This window comes from Hippoglossus stenolepis, chromosome 13 (assembly GCF_022539355.2).
Source record: "Hippoglossus stenolepis isolate QCI-W04-F060 chromosome 13, HSTE1.2, whole genome shotgun sequence".
In the NCBI taxonomy this organism is placed as follows: Eukaryota; Metazoa; Chordata; class Actinopteri; order Pleuronectiformes; family Pleuronectidae; genus Hippoglossus; species Hippoglossus stenolepis.
In genome coordinates this window covers 11,022,908-11,040,737 of record NC_061495.1, presented here as the reverse complement: position 1 = coordinate 11,040,737, position 17,830 = coordinate 11,022,908, and the positions used below count along the sequence as shown (strand labels likewise).

The 17,830-nt window shown below is 41.4% G+C and overlaps 1 protein-coding gene across 1 annotated transcript; it reads left to right on the top strand.

Annotated features, from left to right (window-relative positions):
* Window positions 1-1,420: 1,420 nt before the first annotated feature.
* marchf4 (membrane associated ring-CH-type finger 4) lies at window positions 1,421-12,445 on the top strand. The gene is made up of 5 exons (XM_035173788.2): window positions 1,421-1,777; window positions 2,147-2,868; window positions 8,938-9,093; window positions 9,915-10,107; window positions 11,843-12,445. Exons 2-5 carry the CDS (start codon window positions 2,437-2,439, stop codon window positions 12,262-12,264), a joined length of 1,203 nt encoding a protein of 400 aa, XP_035029679.2. The 5' UTR covers window positions 1,421-1,777; window positions 2,147-2,436; the 3' UTR covers window positions 12,265-12,445.
* Window positions 12,446-17,830: the final 5,385 nt, after the last annotated feature.

Genomic DNA, 17,830 nt, shown 5'->3' with positions numbered 1-17,830 from the left:
ACTCAAGTGTTCTAGTTTGTGTTTGATGTATTTATGTAGCCCAAAATGAGGAGCTTTCTTGCTTTGATTATTAGGCTTCAAACCCTGAAAGGATACACCCTATTTAGTCTGTGCCAGGCTTATTATAATTTGTCTTCTTCTGTGATATTCGGTGCTGCCTGTTTAAAATGTGCCTGCCTGTAGGGGCTGATTACTTGGCCTGTGTTAATCCAGTTTTCTCGAGAGCCTCATCCAACAGCGTCACACTCAGCATGGTATCATTTGTTATTGCTGTAGTTCTATGTATGTATGTGCCTGGTCTCACTACTTCTTTAAACAGAGTTAGCTAAAAATGACTGCACTCATTTGCTGCTCATGGCCACAATATCAGGCACCTATAGCTGCTTCTCTCCTGTTGAACAAAAAGGTTTCAACCTGCAAATTGCAGCTATATCTTTTTCAATAGCTATTTAATCAGGCACTACTTTACTACTGGGACCAAGTAAGCAATCACTGGCAATTATCTGCCAGAATAGAAAACCCGCAGGAGTGAGAGCTACAAGTTTAATCTGTCAGTTCGCTGCTAGCAATCCATTAAATGCACAGCCCGTGGGCACTATAGCCTGACCACCGTCTTATATACATTCTGACAAAAAAAGGGAACATGTTTCTGCTCAGTGATACAGTCCAGCCACTAGCCAGCCATACATGTTTTATTTGATCATTGTAGTGTTGCTCATTATGTGGCTAAAATGAGACGAATAATAGAAAACAAGTTAAAATACCATTTAATCCTTTGTTATGTTTTATGTGAAACTACAAGAAACTCTCTGCATCTCAAGTGTGACTATTTGCTGGCTTTCATGGTCTTTCCTTTTGGTGAACTGAGCTTCAAAACAAACACTTTGAATAAGCCAACCTGGGTTTTGGGAAGTTGTGAAGGGCATTCTCGCCAGGCTCTGACATTTAGAGACCAAATCGATCATGCTGGAAACTGATAACAGATCAATCAAAAGTGGAAGTAAAACTGTTAGAAGACTTGCTATACGTTTGCTGCAGGCAAAGAGGGCTGTACTTCTTCCATCACTGGGTTTGATCACTGGGTTTCTTTTTTACACTGAAGAAATGTGGTGCTTTTGGAGAGTATGATGAATTTTAAGGGTTTCAGCAACTTTCAAGCTATAAGCTGTTATGAATAATTTGTGTTTTCTTTGTGTTCCCTGATAATTGAATTGTTTAATTATTGATAATTGATGGCAACTGCTTAATTAATCTGCAGCCTGCATGATGGAAAATAGCAAACATCTCCTTTGGATAAAAAAAAAAACATGAATTCTTTAACACAACAATAATCAACTATAATAATAGGTGTGTGACTTACAACAAGTAATTAATCCCCGTGCGTGTGTGTGTGTGTGTGTGTGTCAGTGCACAGTTTTAGTAATGAGCTGGCTGCTTGCATCACCGTGCGCTGGTGACGTGTGGCGTCTGGGAGCTGTCCCAGGAATCATGGTGCTGAAGCTGCAGCACCGAGCCAGCAGCCAATGATCGCAGGAGGATGCGGGGCTACGGAGGCTTTCACCCGGAGCAGGACAGTCCGACAATCGCGTTGGGGGATTTTAACCGAGAGATGTAAAAACCCCATCAGCTCGTCCCTGGCACATGGGCGATTCCATAATTGAGGGGATGTAAGCTTCACACAGACTTGCCAGCGACCTGCAGTCTGGCTGGATACCCGTGAAAGGAAAAGGAGGGGGAGAAAACAGTGAGTCGGGTTGAAAACGGTGTAGCTCGCCAGGTAAGACAGATCTCTCCGCCTAACATGGCCATCGATTGATTTGATTTACTGGGAAATCCTCACAAGACGTCGAGAGTAATCTCTGGTGGTTTTTAAAATGCGCTGTTGTTGGATTTGAATTTTAAGAGCGGGTCGCTGACATTTTGTTTGGTAGTCTATTTGAAATCGACTGTACCGCTCTAGGCAAATGTGATTCTTGGTTGTCTGAGTGAATGTGGAGGGAGCAGCTTGTCTGGATAGTTTATGTTGCACAGAGCAGCCTCCCTTTTGAGGCCATGAAATGACAGTGGACACTGAGTGAACGGGCCGTAGCCTTATTACTTGAATGCATATTCCTATCAATCTAACATTTCCACTTTCCTCTTGTAGCGTCTATTCAACTTAATGGCTTCAGACACTTGTTTGCATCCATGGGATTTATTTGCCCTTTGGATTTACATCCTCGTGGGAAGACAATAAAAGTCAGAAGATAAGAAAACTTAAAAGGGTGATTTAAAACCCCAACAAACGCTGGAAAAGACTTCCCCTCCTGCCCCCACCATCCCATCTCACAACATATGAAGAAGTGTTTGCTCATGACGGGGACACATACGGTGCTTGGTGTTTTCTTCCAGCACCTTTGCACGGTGCCGTGAGATTGTGGCCAGGGAGCCAGCCTGATGCTGCGCAGCCAGGGCATGCTGAAGAGCCGCTGCTGCGTCCTGCTCGGTGACCTGAGGGTGCTCCTGCTCGGGCCCCCGGCGCCACCGACACCGCTACCTCCCCTGACCCCGATGAGCGGCCAAACCACGGAAAGCCATGAGACAGGCGTCGCCGTCCCCGACAACAACAACACGATAACAGGGAGCCACCAGCAAGCAGGGGACCGGACTCCTTTGCCCACTGCTGCGCCGGGGGCCGCGGGGCCACCGGGCGGAGAGCGAGCTGGCTGGGTGGATGCCGCGGAGCTGTCGGCGGCTCTGCGCGGCTGCAGCAGCTCCTCCGACGACTGCTCGAAAGGCAAGCTGGAGGAGAGGTTCTCCCTCACCAGCTACACGGAGAGTGGCTTCAGGACGCCTGTGTGCAGGATCTGCTTCCAGGGACCAGAGCATGTAAGTCAAAGAAAAAGGTTCCTTCTGTTAAAAAAAGCTGTAGTTTTCATGTTCTCATCGATCGCTCTCCTATGGAGTTCCTCTTAAAGTAAAAAAATATTGATATAGCCTTATCTAAATATACTGTTCCAACTATTTGCACCGACGAAGTCATAGATTATAAGACCCAGGTGAAGGAAATGTTGCACATTCAGATCAAGAATCATCTTTCCTGTGAGGATCCTCAGTCAAATTGGTCATGATTCGTCAGAAGTTGCACAAGTGTAAGCAGGCAACTGGACTTTCCAGTATTCCAGAACAGAAGAAGCCGTTTGAATGAGAGGTGAAATGTGTTCAAGAAACACAAGCAGGTCCAGTTGCCTTTGCACACTTGTACAACTAGTCTACTGAAGATCCTTCCTGGTTTAGCATCTGTTCTTTGCAGGCTTTCTGTTATGAGTATTTACCTCTTTTCCGGTGAGAGCATCCACTCCCTGTGTCTTGTTAATGCAGCCACACAGCTGGAGAACCCTCTGAGCAGGGATCCCACTGCATCCTGCTCTCCTCCCCCTTCATGCCCTGAACAGACAGCCATAGCTATAGCAGTGGGAGGATCATGAAAGACCTTGTCTCCATGTGACAAGTGTGGAGGATACACAGCGAAGAAGTAACAACTCATTATAGCCAAACACTGGGAATCCTTATTGAATCATTGCAAGCAAAATAAAAATAAAAATCAACCAATATGTTTCACGCTGCCGCTCACATGCACCACCTGGAAACAGCAGAAAAGAAATGATGTGCACGGAACAGAAGGGAAGAGCCTTCTAGTTAATCTCCCTGTGTACCTTCACCCTTTGGGCCGTATTGATGATAATGTCACACTACATCAATCAGCCGAGGGAAACTGTGAGAGAAGATGACGCACTTAATAATATTAAATTATAACAGAGGAGCAGGCGCTTAACAATTTGCTGACATTAGTTACACTGTTTGACAGAGCCTTTGAAACCACATTGACAAATATGTCACACCTCACCAAATGTAATGGAGGACGGGAGGTTATTAAAGAATGTGAAGCAACTGAGGTGTAGAACATAACTTTGTATCCAGCAGTCTGTTCTCACTCTGGACTTTCCTTTACCTGAGCAGCAGGTTTAGTGTATGATTTCATGGTCATTGCATTAATCTCCCTGTGTTTCATCAACTAATTACTCCAACAGTGATTCTGTGCATCAATCCACCTCTGAGCTCAGACTTTGTAATTATTTCTGACATGGGTCTACCTATGAGATTAGAAGACAAGGCCTCATCCTTGCTTTTCTTTTCTTTTTATTAAAAAACTCAACAGATAGTCAGCACATTCAGCAATGCATACAAAACTACAGATTTCAGATTTTTACGTATTTCCCATGCTCTCTTCCAGCTCATGTCGTCAATGCTTGCTCAAGACACTGCAGCCGGTCAATAACCTTTTGATTTTATGCCATCCTATCATTATGCAAGTTCTTATCTATCACCGGGCCTTCCTTTTTCCCAGTCGCCTCTGCTGTTGGTTTGGGCGAAATCCAGATATGGATCTGCTGAGGTGTAAATGGGTACAAGGAGAATGAGGGTCCATTTGAAAAGAGGAATGAGTGGACTGTCGGTGTGTCACAGTGTGATACAGGCAGTGGGTGACATTAGTTGTCCTCTATTCCCCCGTAGCCGTTAGGATGTCACATGGACTAAGGTAGCCAGTATCTGATCTGACAATCCACCTTCAAAACACTTCCACCCTCAAGGCTCAGATACTCAAGTCGAGAGACAGCTTTCTTTAAGTATGTCACAAAAAAAGGGGCCTGACAGAGTCAACAATTTGAAAATGTATTTTACTGTGATTTAGTATGACATGGTTCTTTTTCAAGTTCACATCTTTATCTATCCTCAATATGATATTTTTTTTTATCTTTAAATGTATATTTAATGACTTATTGGTCTCTGTATCTCTTTCTATCCCATTCCTCTTCTCCTTATGACATGAAGCCACCCATTCAGCCTCCTGTTAATCAAATCAACTGGATATCTTCCAAATGAACAGTCTTTTAAGGGAACATTTTATTATCCTTTCTTCGCAAGTCCATAATTAGATGGTAACTTTGAATAATACTTTTGATTGCACAAATCAAGAACTGATTCTTCTCTCAATCTCTTACAGTAGAATCACAAAAAAATGTATTTCTCCATGGTCAGTATGGAAAGGATAAGAATTAAGTAAGTCTCTCAATATACAGTATATAAATGTTCTATTCTATTCTATTCAATTGAAATAGATAGATAGATAATTTTCCTTTACCAACACTTAAAACCAGACCACTTCCCCAGACATATATACATAATGTGAGGTAAAAAGAAAAAATGAGCAGCTGAGCCAATATCAGACAAAGGAACATAAATTTGTGTCTGTAACATAAATACCTCTATTCATCAGGTTTTTATTTTCTGAATTTACAGCTATATTTGAAACATGTTTCGATTGAATTATCAGTTCAGTTTAACTAAAGGTCAGCGACAAGCTTTGTAGAGGACTGTGGCTCGCCCACATGGAGCATTGGCTTTATTAGAGCCTGTGCTTTCAGACAAATCTCGACCTTCACACTTGATGAATGAGCAACTTCTCTGCATTGTTGTATTTTCATATTATAGAATTTTTTCAGAAAATAGTCACGTTGTGCACAAACTTATAAAAGGGACATTTAAAAAGCATTATATGAAGAAAAATGCTGGAATAGGTCTGCGTGTGAGGGATCTCTCTCTGAAGTGTCATGCGCTATTACATTGAAGTGGCCTTTGGGGCTAATGCTGCAACTGCACTGTCTTCACTTCAGCTGCATGACGAGAATATGGGAGTCCCTGCTACTGAGAGAATAAAGTCAGCTTCCCCTTCTAAATCATAACACGGATAATGCACTTGCACAGTGTGTTTGTCTGCAGCACAATGAGAAGCCTCCAGGGGTCAAGTTAGCATCGTGTTTTTTTTCTATATGTCCCCACGCACTATGCTCTCTGTGTTCCATCATATGTAGGATGGCTCCTCTGCCAGTTGTCAGGAATGAGATATAAACACACGACATTTTTTGGCAATGCTGAAGTCTATAAACAGGAGCTTCGAGTTCCTAAATTCAAATTAGAAGACCTGGTTTATTCAGTTTCTTTATAGGGTCCATTAACTGTCGCTTTTTGCCTAATGGTTCCCGTAAAATAAGCAATAAGGAAGGTGCCCCAGCATATGTTTTATGTGCAGTCATTATAGGTAAATAAATTTGAAATTATATGACCCCCATTTCCCAGTGATGAGACGTCTTTCCCTCTAACTTGTTGAATATAGTTAAAATGCATATGTGAAGCTGTTTCTCAGATGACTGCAGTGTTGCAGCGTCTTATTAAAGAAATGCTCGTGGCCTGAATGTCATTGGCTGTCGTAAAAATCGCTTTCATTCAGTTTCTGTGGGAGCGAGATTATTATACCACGATTTCCCTTCGCCTGGAGTTAATGGAGTTCACTTGCATCGATTCCAGACCCTTAAGAATGGTGAATGGCCATTTCTAATTTAGCATCGTGTCATTATATGCATTGAAAGTGGATCCAATTTTACACGGAGAAGATTGGGTGCACTGGGGTGTTTTTAGGATAATTGCACGACCAAAGCGATCAGATTTGTCATCTTTTCAATACATGTATTGTGTGTGTTTTTGTTTTCCAATAATCATAACTGTTTGATCAACAAAAGGACATTTATTTGCCACTTGCTGTACGCGTGGGCTGCAATGCCACGTTTGTAATCGTTTTTTCTTGCTTCCTCTCCAGCCTCAGTTGTACTGGAGTGATCTGGGTGTCAGCTCTTGGCTGTGATCGGGCCGGTCACAGTGAGCAGTCTGAGTCCCACTGGACACGGCAGAAGTGTTCTGGTGCTCCTGCCAATACACTCCCACCCCGGCCATCTGTAGAGGGGCCTTTTTCTCCTCCCTCTATCTCCCCTCTTTTCCCTCCCTTCTCCTCGGCCTCGGTACTGCTCCGTCTGTCAGCACAATGACGCCACAAAAGAAATAATTTGGAATCTCACGAAATTTTTCCTATAATCTCCGTGCCATGTTCTTGGTATCGAGCAAGAGCGAATACTGAATACTAAATTAATAATACCTCAGGTTGAACGCCACAGCTTGAGGCGGAGAGATTTCTTGCAGCAGATGGCTAATTTATTTTTCCATTCACTACATGTTTTTTGTTCAGGCCCATTAAGATTAAATCATCTGAACAAGAAGGTCCTGTTTTGAATTTTAGATTCTATTGATCCAAGGTTCTTAAACTGAAGGTCAGGACCTAAAAATGGTGGCAACTAAGCCTGTATATTATGACATATGTCATTTTTTATATTCATTATGACAAAACTGTATTTTAATAAGCTTGGAGCCCATGCTGAGAGATTATAGATCCCCCATGTGCTCCTCAGACTGAATGCAGCTTGACAATAATGATGGGTAAAGAATATGCCTGAATACAAATTGCTGTAAAGTAAAAATCTTATGATGCGTCATTTTCTGAATTTCAGGTTTTCTCTTTAGCTGATGTGTTTTTTTTTGGGCCCCTGTTAGTTTCAGATCGACACAGTTGTCATTTTCTGGTCCAGCGCCCATGTTGTGTAAACTGGTGTCCATTTGAGCGGTTGTGCTTAAAATGCAGTGTGAACAGGCACAGTTCTATCTTGAGGAAAGTGATATTTCTTTTGACAAATAAATACCTGGTCTGAAGTCGGTGCTGCAGAATTTCACTGTTATTTTAAGGCAGCATTATGGGCAGGTGCACAACAGCTGCTGGTTTCACACACAGATGGTTTGGACGTGGGTGAAGTGAAAGCGTTCCCTCTGCAGAGAAGCGTTCTCTCACTACCTGGCACATCTGCCCTTCTAACAGCAATCTGCCAAGGTGCAAGTGCACAGGGCTTTTAAAGGGAATGGGAGATTGCACTCTGATTGGTTTATTGCATGTTACACCCAGTACACACCCATGATTATAAGGGAACTGTAAGTACAATCCTTTTGAATAATTTGACTGCAACAAACTTTTTTTCTGCAGTTAAACTGACAAAAGTTGATTTGGCCCCTAAATGCACTTTACACCATGCACTTAGATCGTTAAAATGGAGCCCCAGAATCTTTTAGGCTGAAAAAAAACCTCTGGACCTCTGTCAAACATCATTGTCTAAGTTGAAACACTGGTCAAGTTAAAATAAGGCTACTACACCTCAGCACTGTTACCTGACAGCATTGATAACTGCAAAAATGATAAATATTCACAAGAGTTCACAAGTGAAATCAAGCATTCCAAGCTCTTCAGCAGGAGGACAGAGGGCACTTGAAATGCCCTCAGTCATCATAACACCACGACTCACTGACAGTTTGTGACATTATAAAATAAACAGTTCAGCAACCATATCTTCTGTAAAACCTGCACGAAATGTTGGATCTTGTTTAAAATTTATATATATGAACACTAGAGAAATATAGGACATCTAGGCAGAGGCAGAGTTTTATATTTTCTCTTTAGATCAGGTGCAGGCAGAGAGGAAAGGAAAGACTTGTTTGTCTGGAAAATCTGTATTCCAGCACAAACAACTGCAAGAACTGCGATGTGTATAGCGTAACCTGCAGTATTGCACATATTAGAGTGGGTTAATAAAATAAGAAAACTAATGATTATCAGTCTGTGATTACTAAAGGAAGATATTTCTTCCTGCTCTGATAGGCTCCAGTGTTATGACGCTGATCATTACAGTATTTTTTCTCTCTTTCTTTCATTGAATTGTCTGTACTGCTGCTAAAAATGTAACCCAGGCTGTATTTTTCTTTTCATCACAGCTCAGTTCAGGTTGTTAGGTACATTCCTGTTTCACCACCGGCAGCACAGATTGTTGTGCAAGATATCTCCTGACAGTAAAAAAAAAAAAAAAATCAAAAAGAGCTTAAAATATTTCCACATTTCAATGAATTAAATAGTTTCTAACGCTTGTCTGGGGCTCACTAGGACTCACTGGCTCTTGGTCTCTCCTGCAGGGGGAGCTCCTGAGCCCATGTCGGTGCTGTGGGTCAGTACGCTGCACCCACCAGCCCTGCCTCATCAAGTGGATCAGTGAGAGAGGCTCCTGGGCCTGTGAGCTCTGCTACTACAAATATCAGGTCATCGCCATCAGCACCAAGAATCCACTGCAGGTGAGACGTGTGCCAAAAGAAAAGCTCCGAGGGAATGTAAATGGAAAAGAGTGAAATGAAATGTGATTATAACTGAAATCATAGACTGTAAATAAAGATGGATGACAGGTCAGCGCCCAAAAGTTTTCTTAGGTAGTTCTTATCACACTGATGTGTGTTTAAATGCTCCTTTTCCGGGTAAATTTGGTTTTAATTGGTTATTTGATGCTATAAAAACGTCATGATTGAAAGTTGAGACTTACTGTGGATTGGTCGATTGAAACTTGCTACTGCTGCTCCATCCCCCAAACGCTACTGCGAAAAACTCTGGCACCACAAGATGGCTGCGTTCGTATTCAGGATATATTGGCTTCATTTCTGCATAGTGGGAGGAAGTGGAGATACATCATCCATTATTACGGTCTGTGCTTGAAACCAGCAGACAGTGGAAGTTAACTGTGAGATTAAAAACACTGAGAACTGAAATGTGTGTTTTTTGAGGTCGTCAGGAGAACTGTTGTGTTATATGGAGAAAGGGGGAGACAGCTCTTAGCCCCAGCTCATGTGGGACTCATGTGGATATGCTTTTAGTTTACATACATATATTAGGTTGCAATGAAACCGTAAAAAGACCATTTTCAGAAAATGCTTACTGCAGCTCCGATTTTGCTCCTGAGGAATTCAAATATTGTTTTTCCCTCCGATCTCTATTACAGAACTCTTATGTTTTAATTGTTTTGGCATGCATCTCTATCTTTATGCATCTTTCCAGCAATGATTTCCCAAGTTAAAAGTGAAATAAGAGTCAGCTAAGCAGCACTGTGGTCTTTGTCTTGTTGCAGTGGCAGGCCATCTCCCTGACAGTGATTGAGAAAGTGCAGATAGCAGCAGCCATCTTGGGCTCCCTGTTCCTGATGGCCAGTATCTCCTGGCTGGTGTGGTCGTCTTTCAGCCCGTCGGCCCGCTGGCAGCGACAGGACCTGCTCTTTCAGATCTGCTACGGCATGTACGGCTTCATGGATGTCGTGTGCATCGGTGAGGTGCTACATTCAACACTGGTTTATTACAGTAATGTTAAGTGTGTCCAGTTCACTCACATTATTCAAGCTATTTCGAAAATCAAACCTAAATAAAGTCAATAATTATACCCGCTGGCTGTGCACAAATTACCGAGGACGCCATGAACCGTTTTCACTCTATCGACATTTAATAATTCATCTATAAAACATAGCCAACAACCTAAAATCAATATTGAGTGTTTTGGTCCATTATTAATATTGCCTGGATGATTGTTTGATCAGTCTTGATATAATTACAAAACAGTTGCTATATTTAAGTTAATGAAGAAACTTATATAATTAAACTCAAATGCTAAATGTTAAAAACAGTTTTTGCAGCAACTGAAATGTTTTTTCACTGTGCGCATTAAAATACATTTCACTTTATAATAAAAGTTGTTTGTGTCAAACTCTGACGCAAACACTGATGACCAACGTGTCCAGAAATAATCAAAGATGCATTGAAGCATTTTTAATTATCCTCTGAATTTGCTTGTGTATCCAAATTAAAACTTGTAGCATCCACTCGTCGTCCTCTGGAGCCCGAGGGCCTCTTCGTGATTCGGACGACTGTGTGATGGCATGTCGCATCAAAATGTTTTTAACTGCCTCTGTAGCAGAGAGCGGGATGAGAGGAAGAGGAGATTGATCCTCTCCGGTTTGATGACGAAGGGTTGACTGTGGAGACATTAACTCTGCACTGTACAGAGATTAACTTGTCACCTGGCAGATTGTAAGACCTGACGTTCACTTATCCACAAAGTTGGAGTGGAAGAAAAACGGAGGAGAAGAAGTGGGATTTTATCAATAAACTCTGCAGGATATGATGTAATCCGTGTCCATATGTGGCAGACTGATGTCACTGTAGTTGTTGCAATATGTAAACTCTTATGTCAGAGGACAAATTAAGCTATAACTCAAATTAAGTACATTATCATTTATAATTTGTTGGCTGTAAAATGAATACTACCTCTTTATACAGTGGAAAAAATATATTTTAACCACTCCTAGTATTTAATTATGTAAACATATAATAAATTAATTATAAAGTAGTTGTAAGCAGATAAATAAAAACATTTGTCAATGTACAGTGGTTTTAAAAAGTATAACTTCTCTTATGAAGACATTATTTATATAATTTCAACTGCGTGTGTTGTTATTATTTGTAAGGATTTGACAGATCCATCAATAAACATTGTTAAATGTTTATATGCTGCTTAAGAATGTGAAATAACTGATTATATATTACAATACAAACTCTACATTCTTTATTTCCCTCTACATGACTGCAACATGAAAAAAAGCAGTAAAATCGCCGGTTCCAAGCATTTACTGTCACAGATTGATTTCAATTTTTCATGTGCTCAGTTCAATGAACAAATCAATAAGTAATTTTGAACCGTGATAAGATGTTATCGAACAGCCCCCAGAGAACAGATGCATCACTCTTGCTAACCTAAATCCAGAAGTGGAGAGTATCTGTGTCATAATTTGTGCCGTGTCTACAGGTTTTGTAAGAAGTGAAGATCTTATCTCGGGGTTATGGTGCAACACTTTAAAGATGAGTTGTTTTGTTCTGCTTCTACCTCGGCTGATACTTTCTGCAGGCTTTAGTACAGAGAATCTACCATGCGGAGGTGTAGTTTGCTTTGTGGTGTCATTAACACTGCTGCCAGACAGTGACATTGTCATTTTGATGCTCTGCTCCACAGCACTAATAGTCCACGAGGGACCATCTGTGTTTCGTATCTTCCACCGCTGGCAGGCTGTGAACCAGCAGTGGAAAGTCCTGAACTACGATAAGTCCATGGACAGCGGTGACCTGAAGAACACGACCCTAAACAGGACTGTGTCCCAGCCCAGTCAGGGCTTTCAGACTGGGCTCGGAGTGTCCACTTCCAACTCCTCGCTCATGGTGGTCGCCTCCACGGCCGCCGGGTCCACCTCTTCAACCGTGGTGACGAGCGCGGGAGGACTGGGAGCACACGTGGACCCCACCAGTGGCAGCGCAGTGCCAGACCAACACTGTCCCTACAACATCCTCCACCTCCTCAGCCACCTGAGGCAGCCGGAGGCCCGCGACCAACCCAGCAATAGCACACGAGAGCTGGTCATGCGAGTCACCACAGTCTGAGGAGTAAGTTCAGGCCTTATCTCACGTGGAGGAGAAAGATTTATGAACCAGCTGACAGTTGAAAAAAAAACATCTAATCTTAACTGCAGTGGAGTAATACCATGTTCTTGTTTGTTTCCAAATGCATCTCTGATGTCCTTACGTGGATTGAATAAAAGTCAAAGTTGTTTGATTTTCAGAATTGGTTGGAAAATGGTTATTTTAAGTATAATTTCTATGACATGTGTACGAATATGATACGCATAGAATGTTCTTGATCTTTGGAAACAACCTGGTGAATAGATTATACATTGAAAGGTCTATTTTGTGATGATCAAAAGCTTTTAATTGCATCATTACCTCTGCCAAAAGAAGTTATGTTTTCACCCCAATCCATTTTTGTATTGGTTTGGACTTTACCACAAACGTTGGTGGAAGGATTCTCTTTATTCTTCTTCATAAAAAAAGTTTTAAAAGTTTTACATGGACATCCGTCTGTCAAGAAAAAATAACTAAACATCCCGAACTGACACAATCCTTTTTTTGTGTCAGTTTTAAAACAGCAAATGCAGCGATGCAGGGATCAAAACTTCAAATCCATTCACCTTGATGTATATTTTAGCGACTTTCTGGTTCCCTGAACTGCTCGTTTTACAATTCTCCAAGAAATCCCACTGAAATCCCCGTTAACTAATCACGAGAAAAACTTTTCTGTGTGAAAATGTAGAAATGCGCAAAGCTTTTAACCATATTATCAGCTTCATGTTGCATGTAAAGTGACACACAAGGGATAGTAGTGGTCTGAGGTTCCACTTGTCGATCAGCTGTTTAGGTGAAACTCTAATCCCAGGCAAGAAATAAGATTCTAACAGGACTGGTGCAAGTTTGTTTTTCTGTGTCTTTAATGAGCAGCTTTTCAGAAGCCGTTATATGATTATGTTGCTTCTATTTGGAGTTTTGAGCAATTAATCGAGCACATTTGGTCTTTTCGGAACATCTCGTCTCTACATGAGGCCTTCACCAGTATTTCTGCATCTGAACAACGGAGAAACGATAACAAGGAAACTCATCAGCCACTTTGCTTTAATTGCTTCTGCCACTATCTGAAACCACGTCCCCTGCTCTGAGGCACCGGGGCGCCACTCGCAGGTCCATTATGTTCATATTCATGTTCACGTTTTGGCTCACACAAAGCCGGCGGTTTTTCACATCTCTCTGGCTTTCACATTCAGATATGCTCTTTGATATTTCTCTCCCATGTCCATGAAAGATCAGTTCTTCATCCCAGGGGGAACCAGATCTCCAAAGCATGTTGTGGGCAGGAAGAAACACTGGTTAAAAACATGCTCATAGCTGGGTGGAGATGGGGAGGAGGGGTGATGGTGGCATTGATGTTAAGGGAAGATGTTACAGTTTCTCATCTGGATGCGGTCTGCTAAAAAACATTGTTTGATGCTCAACGTTATCTTACGACCATCTGACTGCGAACGAGCCAAAACTGATAATGGAGGGAAACACATTTCAGACGCTCTGCCTCCTTTGAGCCTTTTCTAATATGCAACACATTAAAACCCTACATTATCATAAATATACACCAGATAGGAATCATATGCATCAATACAAGTGATGCTGCTGCGTAATTTGTTTTTAGATGTACAGCTTCTCTTTTCAACACAGCACTGACAAAGACCTTCAATGAAGTAATAAATAAAGGTAATAAAGGTTTACACAAGTAGCAGTTCAGCTGCCAAAGAGCATCACCGAGAGTTTGTGTATCCTTTATTATTAATCACCGCAGTAAATGTTGGATGTGCTGTTTTGCAACCCCCGCTGGTCCTCATCATTATCATCAAATGCCAGTGTACAGTACAGTATCTGCAGAGATACAGGTAGCACCGTGAGTTTTTTCTGATGAATTATTCAAGGCAAGAAGTGCTGATATCAATGGGTGGGAGCTGCCGCACAGAAGCGACTTGCAAAGGGCTGGGAGGTTACAGAGAGTTCACCGTGAATCTGCCTGCCTCAGTTCTCTTCACACATTCGTCTCTTTGAGTGTACAAGCACGTACACGTAGCTCTGATCCAACTTAGCTGTAAAAAAAAAAAACAAGCAAACAGGAGTTTATCGCCTATTTCAGGATTCATATGGGTCACGTGTCTGCAGCAGTTTAAATATTGAGATCATGTCTGTTTCAAAGAAACTGTATGCTGCGTGTTAACAATCCAAGGCAGCAGCCAATCTGTCAGATTTCAGCTTGAGGGGATCATGACACAACTAAACCTTTAATTCAACTATTTTTTGGGGGGTTTCAAAGCTTTTGATTTTGCAAACGTTTCAGCCAACGCAAATAATTGAGGCTCTCTGCAAAGCATGAATGTGTGAGAATTCATACTAACCAGTGATTTCAGAGGAGCCGTCTTTCTCCTCGGTGGTGCTCATTGTCATAAAAACCATTGTGCACGTTGCTTTCATCTGCAGAAAACTGACCCAAAAAAGGATTTTGTGCAGACAGCAGAGAATGCTGAACCTCTGAAACAGAGTGACTAGCGCACAGTTTAATATGCTTTTCAAGCCGGGTCATGTGAAGTCGTAGAACACGATGCATTCACTCCCTGCGACCTCTGCTAAACCCCTGAAAATGAAAATGAATATTTTTTTTAAGGAATTGCTCTTATTTTGTGCTGAGGTAAGATGAAATTAAATGACAGGTAGTAGAAAACGGAGCTAGACGAATTGATAGTGGATGACAAGGGTCGGAGAAACGGGAGGAGATGGCAGCCTTAATGCTCACGGTCAGATTCTGCTTCTTGGAGAATGCAGAGACATTCATCTGTCAGTGTTTTTTTTTTTGTTCTTGGTCAGGGTCAGAGGCGGCTGCTGCAGCCTGATGCTGCAATCATTGGGCAAATCAACACAGAGAAACAGACGTATACAGAATGAGCAATTTCGAGGTTCCAGCAACAGGACACCTGGAGCTGAGGTCCGTGCTGTGAGATGACAGGGCAATAAACACTGAGCTGCCCCCATGCATGTACTTCAGTCTAGAAAATCAAAGAACTTCTGCATCAGGACCAGAAAACAGAGATTAAACAGTTTGATTTATTTTCCAATAATCTTTCCAAAGGTTTCCTACAAGTAGTTAATTGTTCTAGGTGATTTAAATGGCTTAAAGACAAGTGAAAGCACTAATCAAAAAAGAATAGATAAAGAAATAAAAAACAGCAACAACTTAACAAATATCAATAATTTACTCAAGTAATACATCTGATGCACAGTCAACACAGTCACAGGAACGTTCACATGCTGCAGCAAACAGAGGAAGAGGCTGAGTGCAGGCCCCCGATCCAGGCTTCTAATTGGTTGAGAAGCCAGGTCCCAACTCCCTGGTACTGCAGGGCAGGAAGTGCAGTTTTCAACACTCTGTGAATATATGCTCAGATCATTTATTTATCTGGGATCTTTTATTACGCTTTAATGGACTTTAACATGAGTGGAACCAATTGAAAAGCTGACGGGCATCATGAATCTCACTGGCATGTTTTTGCAGCTTGTGCTCTCCCCCTGGTGGCTGACTCGCGTTCTGCTCTTGAAGACTTGGCTTCACAAAGTATTTATTACTATCTTGAAACAACAGTGGCAAATTTAGTTTGAAAGTGTGAAACCAGGCGACTCTGCACGTTCACTTTCTTTCAACAGTTACTTTAATGAAGTTACAGCTACAAGCAGCTGTTTTAATTTCTTCCTTTAGGTTATTTCCACATGTCGTACTGTATGACAGCTGCAAGGATGAAGTCTTTCACCGGCAGGCAGCACCATGATTGAGTCTCCATCCATTTAAGATAACTGTAATAGCTTTTTCCTGTCTGTGTGAAACCATCTAACACAATTTGCTGTTCCACTTCCACCAGCGGTATAATATTATATAACACCGCATCATGGGTCTGCGTCTTATCTGGATACTTCTGTCCACTTTGTGCTTATATGTTTTGGTACTTGGAGCTACTATTCTGTACGAATATCAAATTATCAACTGAGGCTAATTCAATCTGAATCAATTGAAAACGAAAACTTTTAAATGCAGTACTGTGGTATGTTAACATTTATTGACAATAGTAATATATATTATAAATAACGAGGACCGGGCAATAACCTATAGCAGTAATTGTTGCAATATCATTTTCATGAATATCAATGTGACAAAAGTGCAATATATATCAATATAGTGAGGAGATATGACACATTGTTGACCTACCTTAGATTTGTGAAACATTTTTTTGTTGTTCATTCTCTGCTCAGGAGCAAAGATCAGTCTTTTAACTTAAAATAATTAATAATGTACATATTTACCGTGATGATTATTGATATCAACTGATAGGATTTTTTTTTATCTTTATTTTTGTTTCCCAGCCCTATAAAAATGAATGCAGAGGCATTTTCAAGCGGGAACAATAAAGTCCTGGATCTATTTATATTGTTGTCTGTTTTCATTGCACTTTTACCCAATTAAAAAATTTGTCAAATACTTTCATCGCATACTCAGACAAGTTTGAGAGCTCCTTCAGTATTTAGTATTTAACTGTATATTACCAAGCACACTGGTGATAATATCTGATATCAGCATTAATCTCCAAACACTTATCGGGGTCATAGACGTATTAATCTTCATTGTAATCGTGTGAGTTTGTTCCTCACCACATGATGCAGCTTCTCCACCTGTGAATGTTTATCTGGATTAAGCAAACATTTTTAAAAAAGAGTGTTGCTCAGGGAAAACACTCCCAGATTGCCTGCCTCGCTCTTAATCGCTCACTTGCCCACTCAGCATCTCTTCAGGAATGCATCCCCACCCCTTACACACACACACACGCACACACACAAACACTTGTGTGTTCTATAAATAGCAGTGCCCTTTGAGCACGTCAATACATGTAAGGCTGCATTTCTTTAATTGAGCCCCTATTGAGCGGCTTGCACTAATGCATTCCTGTTGATAGTTACACAGTGTCATGCAACTCTTTGTGTGTGTGTGTGTGTGTGTGTGTGTGTGTGTGTGTGTGTGTGTGTGTGTGTGTGTTTGTGCATGTGGCCTGATTTAAACATACCTTTAAAGATCAAGTCCCTAAAAACTCCCACACTTCCCCCCTGCTGAACTTGTTTAGTTCCCAAAGTTAATGCCTGGGAGCATGTTCAAAACAACAGCTTTGTTGGCCTTTTTAATTGGCTTGGGTGTAAACCATTATATAATTTCCAGATGGAAGGCTTATAGGCAGTAATCCTGTCTCTTTTCCCAGCCTTTTTATGCACTTGAGGACGGAAGGATTCGATTTTTGTGGAGTTCAGGTATTTTGAAGTGTGAACAGCTGCAGCGCCAAATGAATTTGCAGGATAGAAGAACTTGATAAAGAACAAATGGTTTATGTGAGGGTCAGGTCTCCTCATATCCTCTACTATCCTTGTATTGAAGCTTGCAGCTTCCTCTCTCCTGATCTCCACTGAACACATCTCCAGTTTTAGCCTTAATGCTGCAAATTGCTGAGCATGAATATGTATTTTTCCTTACCAGCATAAACAACATGAACATACACCA

Coding starts and splice junctions, on each gene's coding strand:
- marchf4 (XM_035173788.2), top strand. CDS start 2,437: ATGCTGCGCAGCCAGGGCATGCTGAAGAGCCGCTGCTGCGTCCTGCTC. Junction 2,869..8,937: donor GCTTCCAGGGACCAGAGCAT/GTAAGTCAAAGA, acceptor TCTCTCCTGCAG/GGGGAGCTCCTGAGCCCATG. Junction 10,108..11,842: donor CATGGATGTCGTGTGCATCG/GTGAGGTGCTAC, acceptor TCTGCTCCACAG/CACTAATAGTCCACGAGGGA.